Genomic DNA, 11,915 nt, shown 5'->3' with positions numbered 1-11,915 from the left:
TCTGGACTTGGGGGCACAATTATGATTTGTGGGTGAGGTGGCCAGTGGCCAGTTCCTGGGGTGAGGGCCATTTCTGGAGGGCAGGCGTAGGGTGGGGTGGGGGGCTGTCTGCCTGGTGTTGTGTTCCTGCCCAGATTCTGCTCCGTACTTTCCTTCCTGCCGTGCTTCCCAACTTTGCTCTAAGTCGCTACTCTCTAAGCTGGTGGAGGGACTGCTGGACAGACCTGGGAACAGACAGAGGGCCTGGAGGGAAACTGGCCAAAGATCCACACAGGCAGGGCCAGCACGGGACCCCGAAAGTGGGTGAAGGCTCAGGCCCTAGACCCTTCATTTTTCCTCATCCCTGTTCCCTTCCTCTTCAGGATGGAGCCAGGGAGGAGGCAACCTTTGCTCTGGGAACTTCGACTGGGCCTACTGCTGAGCGGTGAGGGGGCCTGGTGAGGGCTGGGGTTAGGGATGTGATGGTAGGGCCTGGCATAGCTGCTTCTGGGGCACATGGGTGGGACTACCAGATGGGAGCTCAGCAGAATGGGCTGACCCACTGTCCCCAGTGCTGGCCACCACACTGGCCCAGGCCCTGGCTCCGGATGTGCCTGGCTGTTCGAGGGGAAGCTGCTACCCAGCCACAGGCGACTTGCTGGTGGGCCGCGCTGACAGATTGACTGCCTCATCCACCTGTGGCCTGCACAGCCCCCAGCCCTACTGCATCGTCAGTCACCTGCAGGTGTGGCTGGGGAGAGGGTGGGAAGCTGGTGAGGGTGGGACTGGCACTGCCCAAGGCCCCGATTCTAATCCCTACCCAACCCAGGATGAAAAGAAGTGTTTCCTGTGTGACTCCCGGCGCCCCTTCTCTGCTCGAGACAACCCGCACAGCCATCGCATCCAGAATGTAGTCACCAGCTTTGCACCACAGCGCCGGGCAGCTTGGTGGCAGTCAGAGAACGGTGAGGCCATGGGTGGGGCATGGAGTGAGCAGGGCTGCCCACCAGTAGCCTCCAGTCTTTGACCTCTGACTCCTGTCCCAGGTATCCCGGAGGTCACCATCCAGCTGGACCTGGAGGCTGAGTTCCATTTCACGCACCTCATTATGACCTTCAAGGTGCCTGCATGTCTGGGAGCCTACCCGAATCGCCCTGCTTGGCTCCCCATTAGCCCTGGACAGAGCCCTGGCTCATTAATCCAGCCTCCCTGAGCTCATAAGTTGTGCTCTGACTGCACGAGAGGCTCCTTCATCCCTCCAACCTTCCGTTGCCTTACAATTCCGGGCCTTTACACATGCTCTTCTGCTGCTTGAGTCCCAGGCTGGGTTAGGTGCTGTCTCCTTGGGCCCCATGACCCCTGAGCCTCTTCATTAGAAATGGCTTAGAAGTGACCTTGCTGGTCATTTTCTGGCTTCTACTAGTCACCCCCATTTGTCTATGAGCTGTTCGAGGGCAGTCCCAAGTGGAGCAGGGCCCTTGATGGCCTTGGACTAGGCTTGGTCCTGGTGTCTGCTGATCAGCCATGTCCCCTACCCAGACATTTCGTCCTGCTGCCATGCTGGTGGAGCGTTCAGCAGACTTTGGCCGCACCTGGCATGTGTACCGATATTTCTCTTATGACTGTGGGGCTGACTTCCCAGGAGTCCCACTAGCCCCCCCACGGCACTGGGATGATGTAGTCTGTGAGTCTCGCTACTCAGAGATTGAGCCGTCCACTGAAGGCGAGGTGAGGGCTGGGGTCTGGGCTGGGGGCCAGAAGGAGGGGATGCTGGGCCTGAGGCAAGGTCCAGTGTGTGTATGGCCTCCCTGCCCCTCCAGGTCATCTATCGTGTGCTGGACCCTGCCATCCCTATCCCAGACCCCTACAGCTCTCGGATCCAGAGTGAGTGCTCCACCCTTTGAGCTTGGCACAGTCTCAGCGTCCGCCTGGGGACTATTTGGGGCCTCAGTAACTATTTTGGGTGCTTCCTAGGGCAGATGCCAAGCCCAATTTAGCTTGGGTAGCAGTAGACAGGAGGTCTCTAAAGGTGACCTTGGCCACTGCAGCCCCTGGGTAGGCATGGGGCAACAAGAGCCTGCCTGGCCAGTTGGCTCCAACCCTCCCCCCAACTCAGACCTGTTGAAGATCACCAACCTACGGGTGAACCTGACTCGACTACACACGCTGGGGGACAACCTGCTCGACCCACGGCGGGAGATCCGAGAGAAGTACTATTATGCCCTCTATGAGCTGGTTGTACGTGGCAACTGCTTCTGCTATGGACATGCCTCACAGTGTGCACCTGCCCCAGGGGCACCAGCCCATGCTGAGGGCATGGTAAGGGGCTTCAGATGGCTGGGATAGGGCTAGGGGTAGTGGCAGGCAGGGATGAGCAATGCTGACAACTTGCCCGCCCACCTTCATAGGTGCATGGGGCCTGCGTCTGCAAACACAACACTCGTGGCCTCAACTGTGAGCAGTGTCAGGATTTCTATCATGACCTGCCCTGGCATCCGGCTGAGGACGGTCACAGTCACGCCTGTAGGAGTGAGTGAGACCTTGGCCCCCATAGCTCTAGAACTCTGTAGCCTGGCTGTGTCCTGGGTAGAACCTACAGATGGATGTCAAGCCCAGACTGTGTACAAAGGGTTTCCAGGCCTTGATGACCTGGGGGACCCCCTCAGCCCTCCTCTACAATCTTCTCTGGGTAGGGGCCCAGGATAATGCTGAGGCCTGGAAGTCCCTGAGCCCACACATTGGGGCCTGTGGCAGGGATCGAAGGTATCACTAGGGCCCCCTATAAACCTTACCCTCAGGACTTGGTCTCTGAAGTGGTCTTTGCCCTGCCCTTCCTCCCCCACAGAGTGTGAGTGCCATGGTCACACCCACAGCTGCCACTTCGACATGGCCATATACCTGGCTTCTGGTAATGTGAGTGGAGGCGTGTGTGATGGATGTCAGCACAACACAGCTGGGCGCCACTGTGAACTCTGCCGGCCCTTCTTCTATCGGGACCCAACCAAGGACCTGCGGGACCCGGCTGTGTGCCGCTGTGAGGCTGAGATAGGGCATGGGAGAAGGAAAGCTGAACCTAGGGCAGGAACCTGGGAGCCAAGACTGCTATCCAGATTGCAGGAAATTGGGATGATGGGATTGGGTTGGAGCCAGACAGGGATACAGGGTGGGGCTTAGGAGAGGACTGGTGCTGGGCTAGTTGGGATAGGGTGACCCTGTACCTCTTTTTGCCCTCAGCCTGTGATTGTGACCCCATGGGCTCCCAAGACGGTGGTCGCTGTGATTCCCATGATGACCCTGCACTGGGGCTGGTCTCGGGCCAGTGTCGCTGCAAAGAACATGTGGTGGGCATTCGCTGCCAGCAATGCCGTGATGGCTTCTTTGGGCTCAGTGCCAGTGACCCTCTAGGCTGCCAGCGTATGTGCCTCCTGCCCTAACTCCTGTGTTGACCTTTAACCCCTAACCTCTTACTCCTGATTCAGCTGAACCTAAGCACTGCCACAGCTCCCCAAAGTGCTGATGGACTCCTTCCCTGCAGGTTGTCAGTGTAATACACGAGGCACGGTGCCCGGGGGTACCCCTTGTGACCCCAAGAGTGGAACTTGTTTCTGCAAACGTCTGGTGACTGGACATGGCTGCAACCACTGCCTGGTGCGACTAGAGGGGACTGGGGTTCTGGGATCAGGACTTGTCCTTAGAGCACAGGGCTGGGAGGTGATGTCCATGCCCCATTGGGTGGGTGCTGAAAGCTTAGAGAAGCCTCAGGTCTGGAAGGCCAAGGGTGTGGGGTCCATGTTTTCACCAAAGGATGGTACAGGGTGAGATTTGTGGTTGGATTCCCTGCTGGGTAGCAAGAGGATCTGCTTCTGGCCCCCAGAAACTCTTTCTTTTCCCCTAGCCTGGCCACTGGGGCCTGAGCCACGACTTGCTGGGCTGCCGCCCCTGTGACTGCGATGTGGGTGGTGCCTTGGATCCCCAGTGAGTGCTGTAGGGAGGGCCAGGAAGGGGTGGGGAAAGATCCTGGGCAGAAGAAGGCATTCTTCTTGAATAACCACGGTGTCCCCCCAGGTGCGACGAGGCCACAGGTCAGTGCCGCTGCCGCCAGCACATGGTCGGGCGACGCTGTGAGCAGGTCCAGCCTGGCTACTTCCGGCCCTTCCTGGACCACCTAACTTGGGAGGCTGAGGACGCCCGAGGGCAGGTGGGGGGTGCAGCAGCAGAGGGCATTGAGTGGGTGGACTATGGCTGGAAAGGTAGTATTATGGGGGTTATGGGCAGTACCTTGTGGGGACTGGGGGTATCTAGCCTTGGGTGAGGACTTGGCAGGAGAAATGGGTTTGGGGATGGCTGTGGCAGAAGAGGCAGTGCCTCACCTGAGCCTCCATCCCTGGCTGCATTACCTCCCAGGTGCTTGATGTGGTGGAGCGCCTGGTGACCACCCAGGAGACTCCATCGTGGACTGGCTCAGGCTTTGTGCGGCTGCGGGAAGGTCAGGTGCTGGAGTTCCTGGTGGCCTCTGTGCCAAGGGCCATGGACTATGACCTGCTACTGCGCTTAGAGCCCCAGGTTAGACCCTGTGACATCTGTCCCGGAGCTGAACCTTTGGATGTGGGAGCATCTCTTCCATTATCCCATTTTCCCAGGTCCCTGAGCAATGGGCAGAGATGGAACTGACTGTGCAGCGTCCAGGGCCTGTGCCTGCCCACAGCCCATGTGGGCATGTGCTGCCCAAGGATGACCACATCCAAGGGACTCTGCAACCAGATACCAGGTGAGGGCACTGATGGTAGAACCCATAACAGTTGGGGGGTGTGGGGCCAGTCCTAAGCTCTCTGTGGGGCACCTGGAAGACCCCACAGCTCACTCATCTGTTCCTTTCTTCAAATGCCTCCTCCTGAGTGCTGTTTTCCAGGTCCTGTTGGGCATGGCCCTGGTCACAGGAAGGAAACAGACAGACCAAGGCCCGCTCTCTTAGGGGTCTAAGGTCCTGAGGCCAAGGCTGGAATTAATGAAAAATCATCCATTGTCACTGTAGGGAGGGCCCATGGCAGTGGTGGTGGTGGGGGGGTGGCATCAGAGCACTCTGAGCAGGGATGTGACTGTTCTGATTAATGTTTTATTATGTTTTGGGTAATATTTATTTTATGTATCTTTTGCATCACTTCTTTTTAATTTTTGGTCATGTAAAATATTCAAACATACAGAGAAGCAGAGAGAATAGCATAATGAACCTGGTTGTACCCATTATAGACATTTTACCAACTGTGACTTGTGTTTAACAAAGATTCCTCTAGTTGCTGAGTGAAGAATAGACTTAAAGGGGCCAAGATGGAAGCTGGGAGATCTACTAGAGGCTACCAAGTTGGCAGAGTGATAGTGGGTTGGACAGAAATATAGCAGTAGAGATGGTGAGAAGAGAACACGTTCCAGAGGGTTCTAGCAGCAGAGCTGATGGCTTAGACATATAGGCAAAGGAGAGAAGATAGGAAGGTGACTCCAGGGTTTTTGGCCTGGGCATCTCGATGAGGGTGGAGCTCTTTACTAAGATGGAAACATAGGGAGGAACAGTTTTTAGATGTTTAGACATGGGGGAGAAGGCCAGTGGGTGTTTGGATTTCTGTGTCTGAAATTACTGGGAGGAGTCAATTGGAGATATAAATTGGGACTCATTACTTAAGAGTAACCAGAGAAAGGAAAGAGGACGAGAATAAGGTTTGGAGGTACTCTAGTGTTAGAGGCCAGTGAAGAAGGAAGAACTAGGGGTATGGAGGGAAACTAGGAGCATTGGTAGGGCCCAGTAGCTAAGAGAAAAGAGTGTCTGCAGAAGGAAGGCATATGTTTCCAATTACATGCTGCTCAACACTTGATAAGAATAGAGAAGTGGCTTTGGGGTGTAGCTGCATGGAGGTCACTGGTAACCTTGGCACGGGATAGGGCAGAAGTTCCACTGGAGTGGGAGGCTAGAGAGTGGAGGTGCTGACTATAGTGGTCTCTTTTGAGAAATGTGTTGGGCAGGAAAGCAAAGATGAGGCAGCAGCTAGGGGAAGACCTGAGGGATTGAAGAATGATTTTTGGGAGGGGATGAAAGAACCCGAGTATGGTTTTATAGGATGATAGGAGTGACTTAGGAAATGGAGAGGGAGAGAAAGGGAGGGAGGGAGGGGAAGAGAGAGAGAGAGAGAGAGAGAGAGGTTTGATGCAGTCTTAGTGAAGAGGAGCAGGTTGTAGGTTAAAGTGTGAGTGAAGTGGTTGTTGAGGAAAAATTGGCAAGTTCTTGTACCACAGAAATGCCTTCGGGTCATCAGGCTTTATGAGTGTTTCCAGTCAGATTGGTCTGCACAATTGTATGATTCCAGCAAGCCACATTTATGGGAATCTTCTGTACAGATTCTCTGTTGGGCCTCCCAGCTGTTCGTTGGCCTAGCTCAGCCCAGCCCAGATGTAGTCTCTGCTTTGGCCAATGGTTTGGCCACTAAATGCTGTGAGTGAGGTAGGAGAGACCCAGATGATGAGTACAGGGACCCTGGGTAATCCCCCTCTACCTGTCCTCACTTCCCCCCAGGTACATGGTGTTTCCAAGTCCTGTCTGCCTTGAGCCTGGCATCTCCTACAAGCTGCATCTGAAGCTAGTACGAACAGGGGGAAGTACTCAGCCTGAGACCCCCTACTCTGGACCTGGCCTGCTTATTGACTCGGTGAACAATCCCCTCTTGCCCACACCAACCAAGATGATAGGGCCTGTGGGGTGGGGCTTGGGTATTGGTGGGCAGGTAGGCAGGCCCATTGTGGTGCTGGGGTGGGCAGGCCTGTGGCAGTGCTAAGGCAAGTGCTCTGGCTGTGCCAGTGTGGTCCTGGGTCTCAACTACACTCTTCTTTGCTCATCCCTTCAGCTGGTGCTGCTGCCCCATGTCCTGGTGCTAGAGATGTTTAGTGGGGGTGATGCTGCTGCCCTGGAGCGCCGTACCACCTTTGAGCACTACCGATGCCATGAGGAGGGTCTAGTGCCCAGAAAGACCCCTCCCTCTGAGGCCTGTGCTCCCCTCCTCATCAGCCTGTCCACCCTGATCTACAATGGTGCCTTGCGTGAGTATCTGTGATATGGGTTGGTGGGGCAGAGGTGGGGCCCAGCTTGATTTGGCCCTACTCCCCTCCCACAGCCTGTCAGTGCAACCCTCAAGGCTCACTGAGTTCTGAGTGCAACCCCCATGGTGGTCAGTGCCTATGCAAACCTGGAGTGGTTGGGCGCCGCTGTGATCTCTGTGCCCCCGGCTACTACGGCTTTGGCCCCACAGGCTGTCAAGGTACTTTACTGCCTCTTTTTCCCTCCTATTCTTCTCTCTCCTTTCCACTACTGTTCTCTCTCCTCCCTCTGGCCCTGCTTCTTCTTTCCTCTAACTTGGCCTCGGACCCCATACTCTCAACACTATGTCCCTTGCAGTTCTTTTCCATTCCCTGACCACCCCACCCTGACCTCACCCAGACTCCCCTCAGCCCCCATCCCCTGGCTCAGCCTCTGCCCTACTCCCAGCCTGCCAGTGCAGTCCTGAGGGGGCACTCAGCGGCCTGTGTGAAGGGACCAGTGGACAATGTCCCTGCCAAACTGGTGCCTTTGGGCTTCGCTGTGACCGCTGCCAACGTGGCCAGTGGGGATTCCCTAGCTGCCGGCCATGTGCCTGCAATGGGCGTGCAGATGAGTGCGATACCCACACAGGCGCTTGCCTGGGCTGCCGTGATCACACAGGGGGTGAACACTGTGAAAGGTAAGCCTGGAGCAGCTAGAAGTGGGTTGGTGGGTGGGCAGGCTGCCCAGGGATGACATATCTCTTTCTTCCCCTCCCTGCAGGTGTATTGCTGGTTTCCATGGGGATCCACGGCTGCCATATGGAGGCCAATGCCGGCCCTGCCCCTGCCCTGAAGGCCCTGGGAGCCAACGACACTTTGCTACTTCTTGCCACCGGGATGAGTACTCCCAGCAGATTGTGTGCCATTGCCGGGCAGGCTACACAGGTGAGTGAATAGGAGACAGGAATGGGATCAGGGTGAGGTGCCTAGGCTGAGCACTCATGGCTTCCCCTTGACTGTGGGCAGGGCTGCGGTGTGAAGCTTGTGCCCCTGGGCATTTTGGAGACCCATCAAGGCCAGGTGGCCGGTGCCAACTGTGTGAGTGCAGTGGGAACATTGACCCTATGGACCCTGATGCCTGTGACCCCCACACGGGGCAATGCCTGCGGTGTTTACACCACACAGAGGGGCCACACTGTGCCCACTGCAAGCCTGGCTTCCATGGGCAGGCTGCCCGACAGAGCTGTCACCGTGAGTATGGGAAGGGATGGCTGGGGTTGTGGCCCTGCTGCTCAGGCTCCCCTTGACTACTGTGCTCATCTTGGCTGGCACAGGCTGCACCTGCAACCTGCTGGGCACAAATCCCCAGCAGTGCCCATCTGCTGACCGGTGCCACTGTGATCCAAGCAGTGGGCAGTGCCCATGCCTCCCCAATGTCCAGGGCCCTAGCTGTGACCGCTGTGCCACCAACTTCTGGAACCTCACCAGTGGCCATGGTTGCCAGCCCTGTGCCTGCCACCTAAGCCGGGCCAGAGGCCCTACCTGCAATGAGGTATGGGACCCTACTGCAGATCCATGGGAGTAGGGGAGTAGGGGAGATGGGGCCAGCTGTCTGCCTTGTCTTGAGGGCTCAGCCTTTGATAGAGGCTCTCACTCATGCCCTGTTCCTACCCCAGTTCACAGGGCAGTGCCACTGTCGTGCCGGCTTTGGTGGGCGGACCTGTTCTGAGTGCCAAGAGCTCCACTGGGGAGACCCTGGTTTGCAGTGCCGTGGTAAGGGAGTCAGGGGTCCCAGGGTGGATGGAGGACTTCCCAGGATGCCCCACAGGAGCCCTAACTCTGTGGTCTGCCCTTTCCTGCAGCCTGTGATTGTGACCCTCGTGGAACAGACACACCTCAGTGTCACCGCTCCACAGGTCACTGTAGCTGCCGCCCAGGCGTGTCTGGTGTGCGCTGTGACCAGTGTGCCCGTGGCTTCTCAGGAGTCTTTCCTGCCTGTCACCCCTGCCATGCATGCTTCGGGGATTGGGACCGTGTGGTACAGGACTTGGCTGCCCGTACACGGCGCCTGGAGCAGCGGGTGCAGGAGCTGCAGCAGACGGGTGTGCTGGGTGCCTTTGAGAGCAGCTTCCGGCACATGCAGGAGAAACTGGGCACTGTGCAGGGCATTGTGGGTGCCCACAACACCTCAGCTGCCTCCACTGCACAACTTGTGAAGGCCACAGAGGAGCTGCGGTGCGGATGGGCCTGAGAATACATGGTGGGATGGGGCAGAGTTCCAGTGGACCAGGGCCGAAGCCTCTCTGAACACCCCCCCTCCCCCATCAGCGCAGGCGTGAAATTGGGGAGGCCACTGAGCACCTCACTCAGCTGGAAGCAGAGCTTACAGATGTGCAGGATGAGAACTTCAATGCCAACCATGCACTAAGTGGTCTGGAGCGAGATGGGCTTGCACTTAATCTCACGCTGCGGCAGCTTGACCAGCATCTTGACCTGCTCAAACATTCAAACTTCCTGGGTGAGTTGTTGGCCAAGTAGGCAGGTGGACTAGGGTCAATATTTAGTTGACTGCCTGCCTCTGCCCAACTTAGGTGCCTATGATAGCATCCGCCATGCTCACAGCCAGTCTGCAGAGGCAGAACGTCGTGCCAACACCTCAGCCCTGGCAGTACCTAGCCCTGTGAGCAACTCAGCAGGTATCCGGCATCGGACAGAGATACTGATGGATGCCCAGAGGGAGGACTTCAACAGCAAACACATGGCCAACCAGCGGGCTCTGGGCGAGCTCTCTGCCCGTACCCACACTCTGAGCCTGACAGACATAAATGAACTGGTGAGGTGCAAGTGTGGGGTGGGATGGGTGGGTGTGGATGTTCCTTCTATAGGGCCCTAACTTGTTCTGTGCCTGGCAGGTGTGTGGGGCCCCAGGGAATGCACCCTGTGCTACAAGCCCTTGTGGGGGTGCCGGCTGTCGAGATGAGGATGGGCAGCCTCGCTGTGGGGGCCTCAGCTGCAATGGGGCAGCAGCCACAGCAGACCTAGCACTGGGCCGGGCCCGGCACACACAGGCAGAGCTGCAGCGGGCACTGGCAGAAGGTGGTGGCATCCTCAGCCAAGTGGCTGAGACTCGTCGGCAGGCAGGCGAGGCACAGCAGCGGGCCCAAGCGGCCCTGGACAAGGCTAATGCTTCCAGGGGACAGGTGGAGCAGACCAACCAGGAACTTCGAGAACTTATCCAGAGTGTGAAGGACTTCCTCAACCGTGAGCCTCCCATGTGGCCAGGCCATGTGGTTGTTTCCCTCATGTCTGTGTCTCTCTAGGTTCATATTTGAGCCTCAGGGCCTGCATTGAACCTGTGTTTATGACCCCATGTCTGGCCGCTGAGTCCATGCCCATATGTGGTTCCCAGGTCCATGTCCCTGAGTCTGAGCCATATATATAGTCCCTGTGCCTGTGGTTACATCATTATGCCTATTAGCAAACCTCTATCCCAGGTACAGACCCTGAGTCCATACCCCAAGATTGTATCCCCATGCCTATCCTGAAGAATCTATATCCTTAAGTCCTTGCTTTTGTCCCCATAGAGGAGGGGGCTGATCCTGATAGCATTGAAATGGTAGCCACACGGGTGCTAGAGCTCTCCATCCCAGCCTCACCTGACCAGATCCAGCACCTGGCGGGTGCGATTGCAGAGCGAGTCCGGAGCCTGGAGGATGTGGACACGATCCTGGCTCGTACTGTGGGAGATGTGCGTCGGGCTGAGCAGCTACTGCAGGATGCACAGCGGGCACGGTCTGACCCCATCCCTGGCCCCTGGACCTAATGCTTGGTCCTGATACCTGCAGGCCCTGATTGACCATTTTCCCCAGGAACCGGGCTGAGGGTGAGAAACAGAAGGCAGCGACAGTACAGGCAGCACTGGAGGAGGCCCAGCGGGCACAGAGTGCTGCCCAGGGTGCCATCCGGGGTGCAGTGGCTGACACACAGGACACAGAGCAAACCCTGCACCAGGTGTGGTCTCCCTAGGACATCAGTGGGGCAAGGGTATGGGCCTGCACCGTAGATCTGTTTAACCTCCTGTCTACCCATGGCAGGTACAGGAGAGGATGGCAGGTGCAGAGCAGGCACTGAGTTCTGCAGGTGAGCGGGCTCGGCAATTGGATGCTCTCCTGGAGGCTCTGAAACTGAAACGAGCAGGAAATAGCCTGGCAGCTTCTACGGCTGAAGAAACGGCAGGCAGTGCCCAGGGTCGTGCCCGGGAGGCTGAGCAGGTGGATTGAGGCACAGACAGCTAGAAGAGGTAGGGGTGAAGGCTGGGCCTCCACTGGGCTACCATGCTGACCCTGCCCTCTATATCTGCAGCTGCTGCAGGGCCCACTAGGTGACCAGTACCAGACAGTGAAGGCCCTGGCTGAGCGCAAGGCCCAGGGTGTGCTGGCTGCACAGGCAAGGGCAGAGCAGCTGCGGGATGAGGCTCGGGACCTGTTGCAGGCAGCTCAAGACAAGCTGCAGCGGCTACAGGGTGAGGAGTGGGGCAGGTGGGCACCACGCACGTGGGACTGTGGGAGTGGGACCCCTAAGCTGAGACCTTCACCTCCTAGAACTGGAGGGCACCTATGAAGAGAATGAACGGGCCCTGGAGGGCAAGGCAGCTCAGCTGGACGGGCTGGAGGCCAGGATGCGCAGTGTGCTTCAAGCCATCAACCTACAGGTCCAGATCTACAACACTTGCCAGTAACCTCTGCCCATGGCCTATCCCTGTCCCCAGCCTGGCCCCACACGCGTCTGCTGTACATTAAAGAGCTCTTGGCCTGGCAGGGCCCCCAATAAACTAGTGTGAACCCCCACTGTGTTGTCTAGACTCTGATTTGGGGCGG

General features: G+C 57.4%; 1 protein-coding gene across 1 annotated transcript; it reads left to right on the top strand.

Annotated features, from left to right (window-relative positions):
* The first annotated feature begins 217 nt into the window (after nt 1-217).
* Nucleotides 218-11,874, top strand: LAMB2 (laminin subunit beta 2). Its single transcript, XM_069475684.1, has 33 exons — nt 218-274; nt 363-424; nt 552-724; nt 809-944; nt 1,026-1,099; nt 1,519-1,707; nt 1,800-1,863; nt 2,096-2,298; nt 2,388-2,508; nt 2,825-3,013; nt 3,214-3,393; nt 3,515-3,627; nt 3,875-3,954; nt 4,045-4,177; nt 4,384-4,542; nt 4,620-4,747; nt 6,539-6,671; nt 6,867-7,059; nt 7,134-7,277; nt 7,505-7,736; nt 7,820-7,983; nt 8,065-8,289; nt 8,373-8,590; nt 8,715-8,811; nt 8,901-9,273; nt 9,372-9,556; nt 9,630-9,871; nt 9,951-10,299; nt 10,623-10,830; nt 10,908-11,049; nt 11,133-11,309; nt 11,401-11,560; nt 11,640-11,874. The coding sequence occupies exons 2-33, from the start codon at nt 364-366 to the stop codon at nt 11,774-11,776; spliced, it is 5,382 nt and encodes a 1,793-aa protein (XP_069331785.1). The 5' UTR covers nt 218-274; nt 363; the 3' UTR covers nt 11,777-11,874.
* The last annotated feature ends 41 nt before the right edge of the window (nt 11,875-11,915 follow it).

Source organism: Eulemur rufifrons, chromosome 7 (genome assembly GCF_041146395.1).
Source record: "Eulemur rufifrons isolate Redbay chromosome 7, OSU_ERuf_1, whole genome shotgun sequence".
NCBI lineage: Eukaryota > Metazoa > Chordata > Mammalia > Primates > Lemuridae > Eulemur > Eulemur rufifrons.
Note: the sequence above shows the minus strand (reverse complement) of the source record. Positions and strands in the feature narration are given on the sequence as shown.

Bases quoted from the DNA above. Each gene is read 5' to 3' on its own strand.
- LAMB2 (XM_069475684.1), top strand. From the start codon at position 364: ATGGAGCCAGGGAGGAGGCAACCTTTGCTCTGGGAACTTCGACTGGGC. The intron at 10,300-10,622 runs GTGAGCCTCCCA...TTGTCCCCATAG, and splicing joins TGTGAAGGACTTCCTCAACC to AGGAGGGGGCTGATCCTGAT. The intron at 11,310-11,400 runs GTGGATTGAGGC...CTATATCTGCAG, and splicing joins GTGCCCGGGAGGCTGAGCAG to CTGCTGCAGGGCCCACTAGG.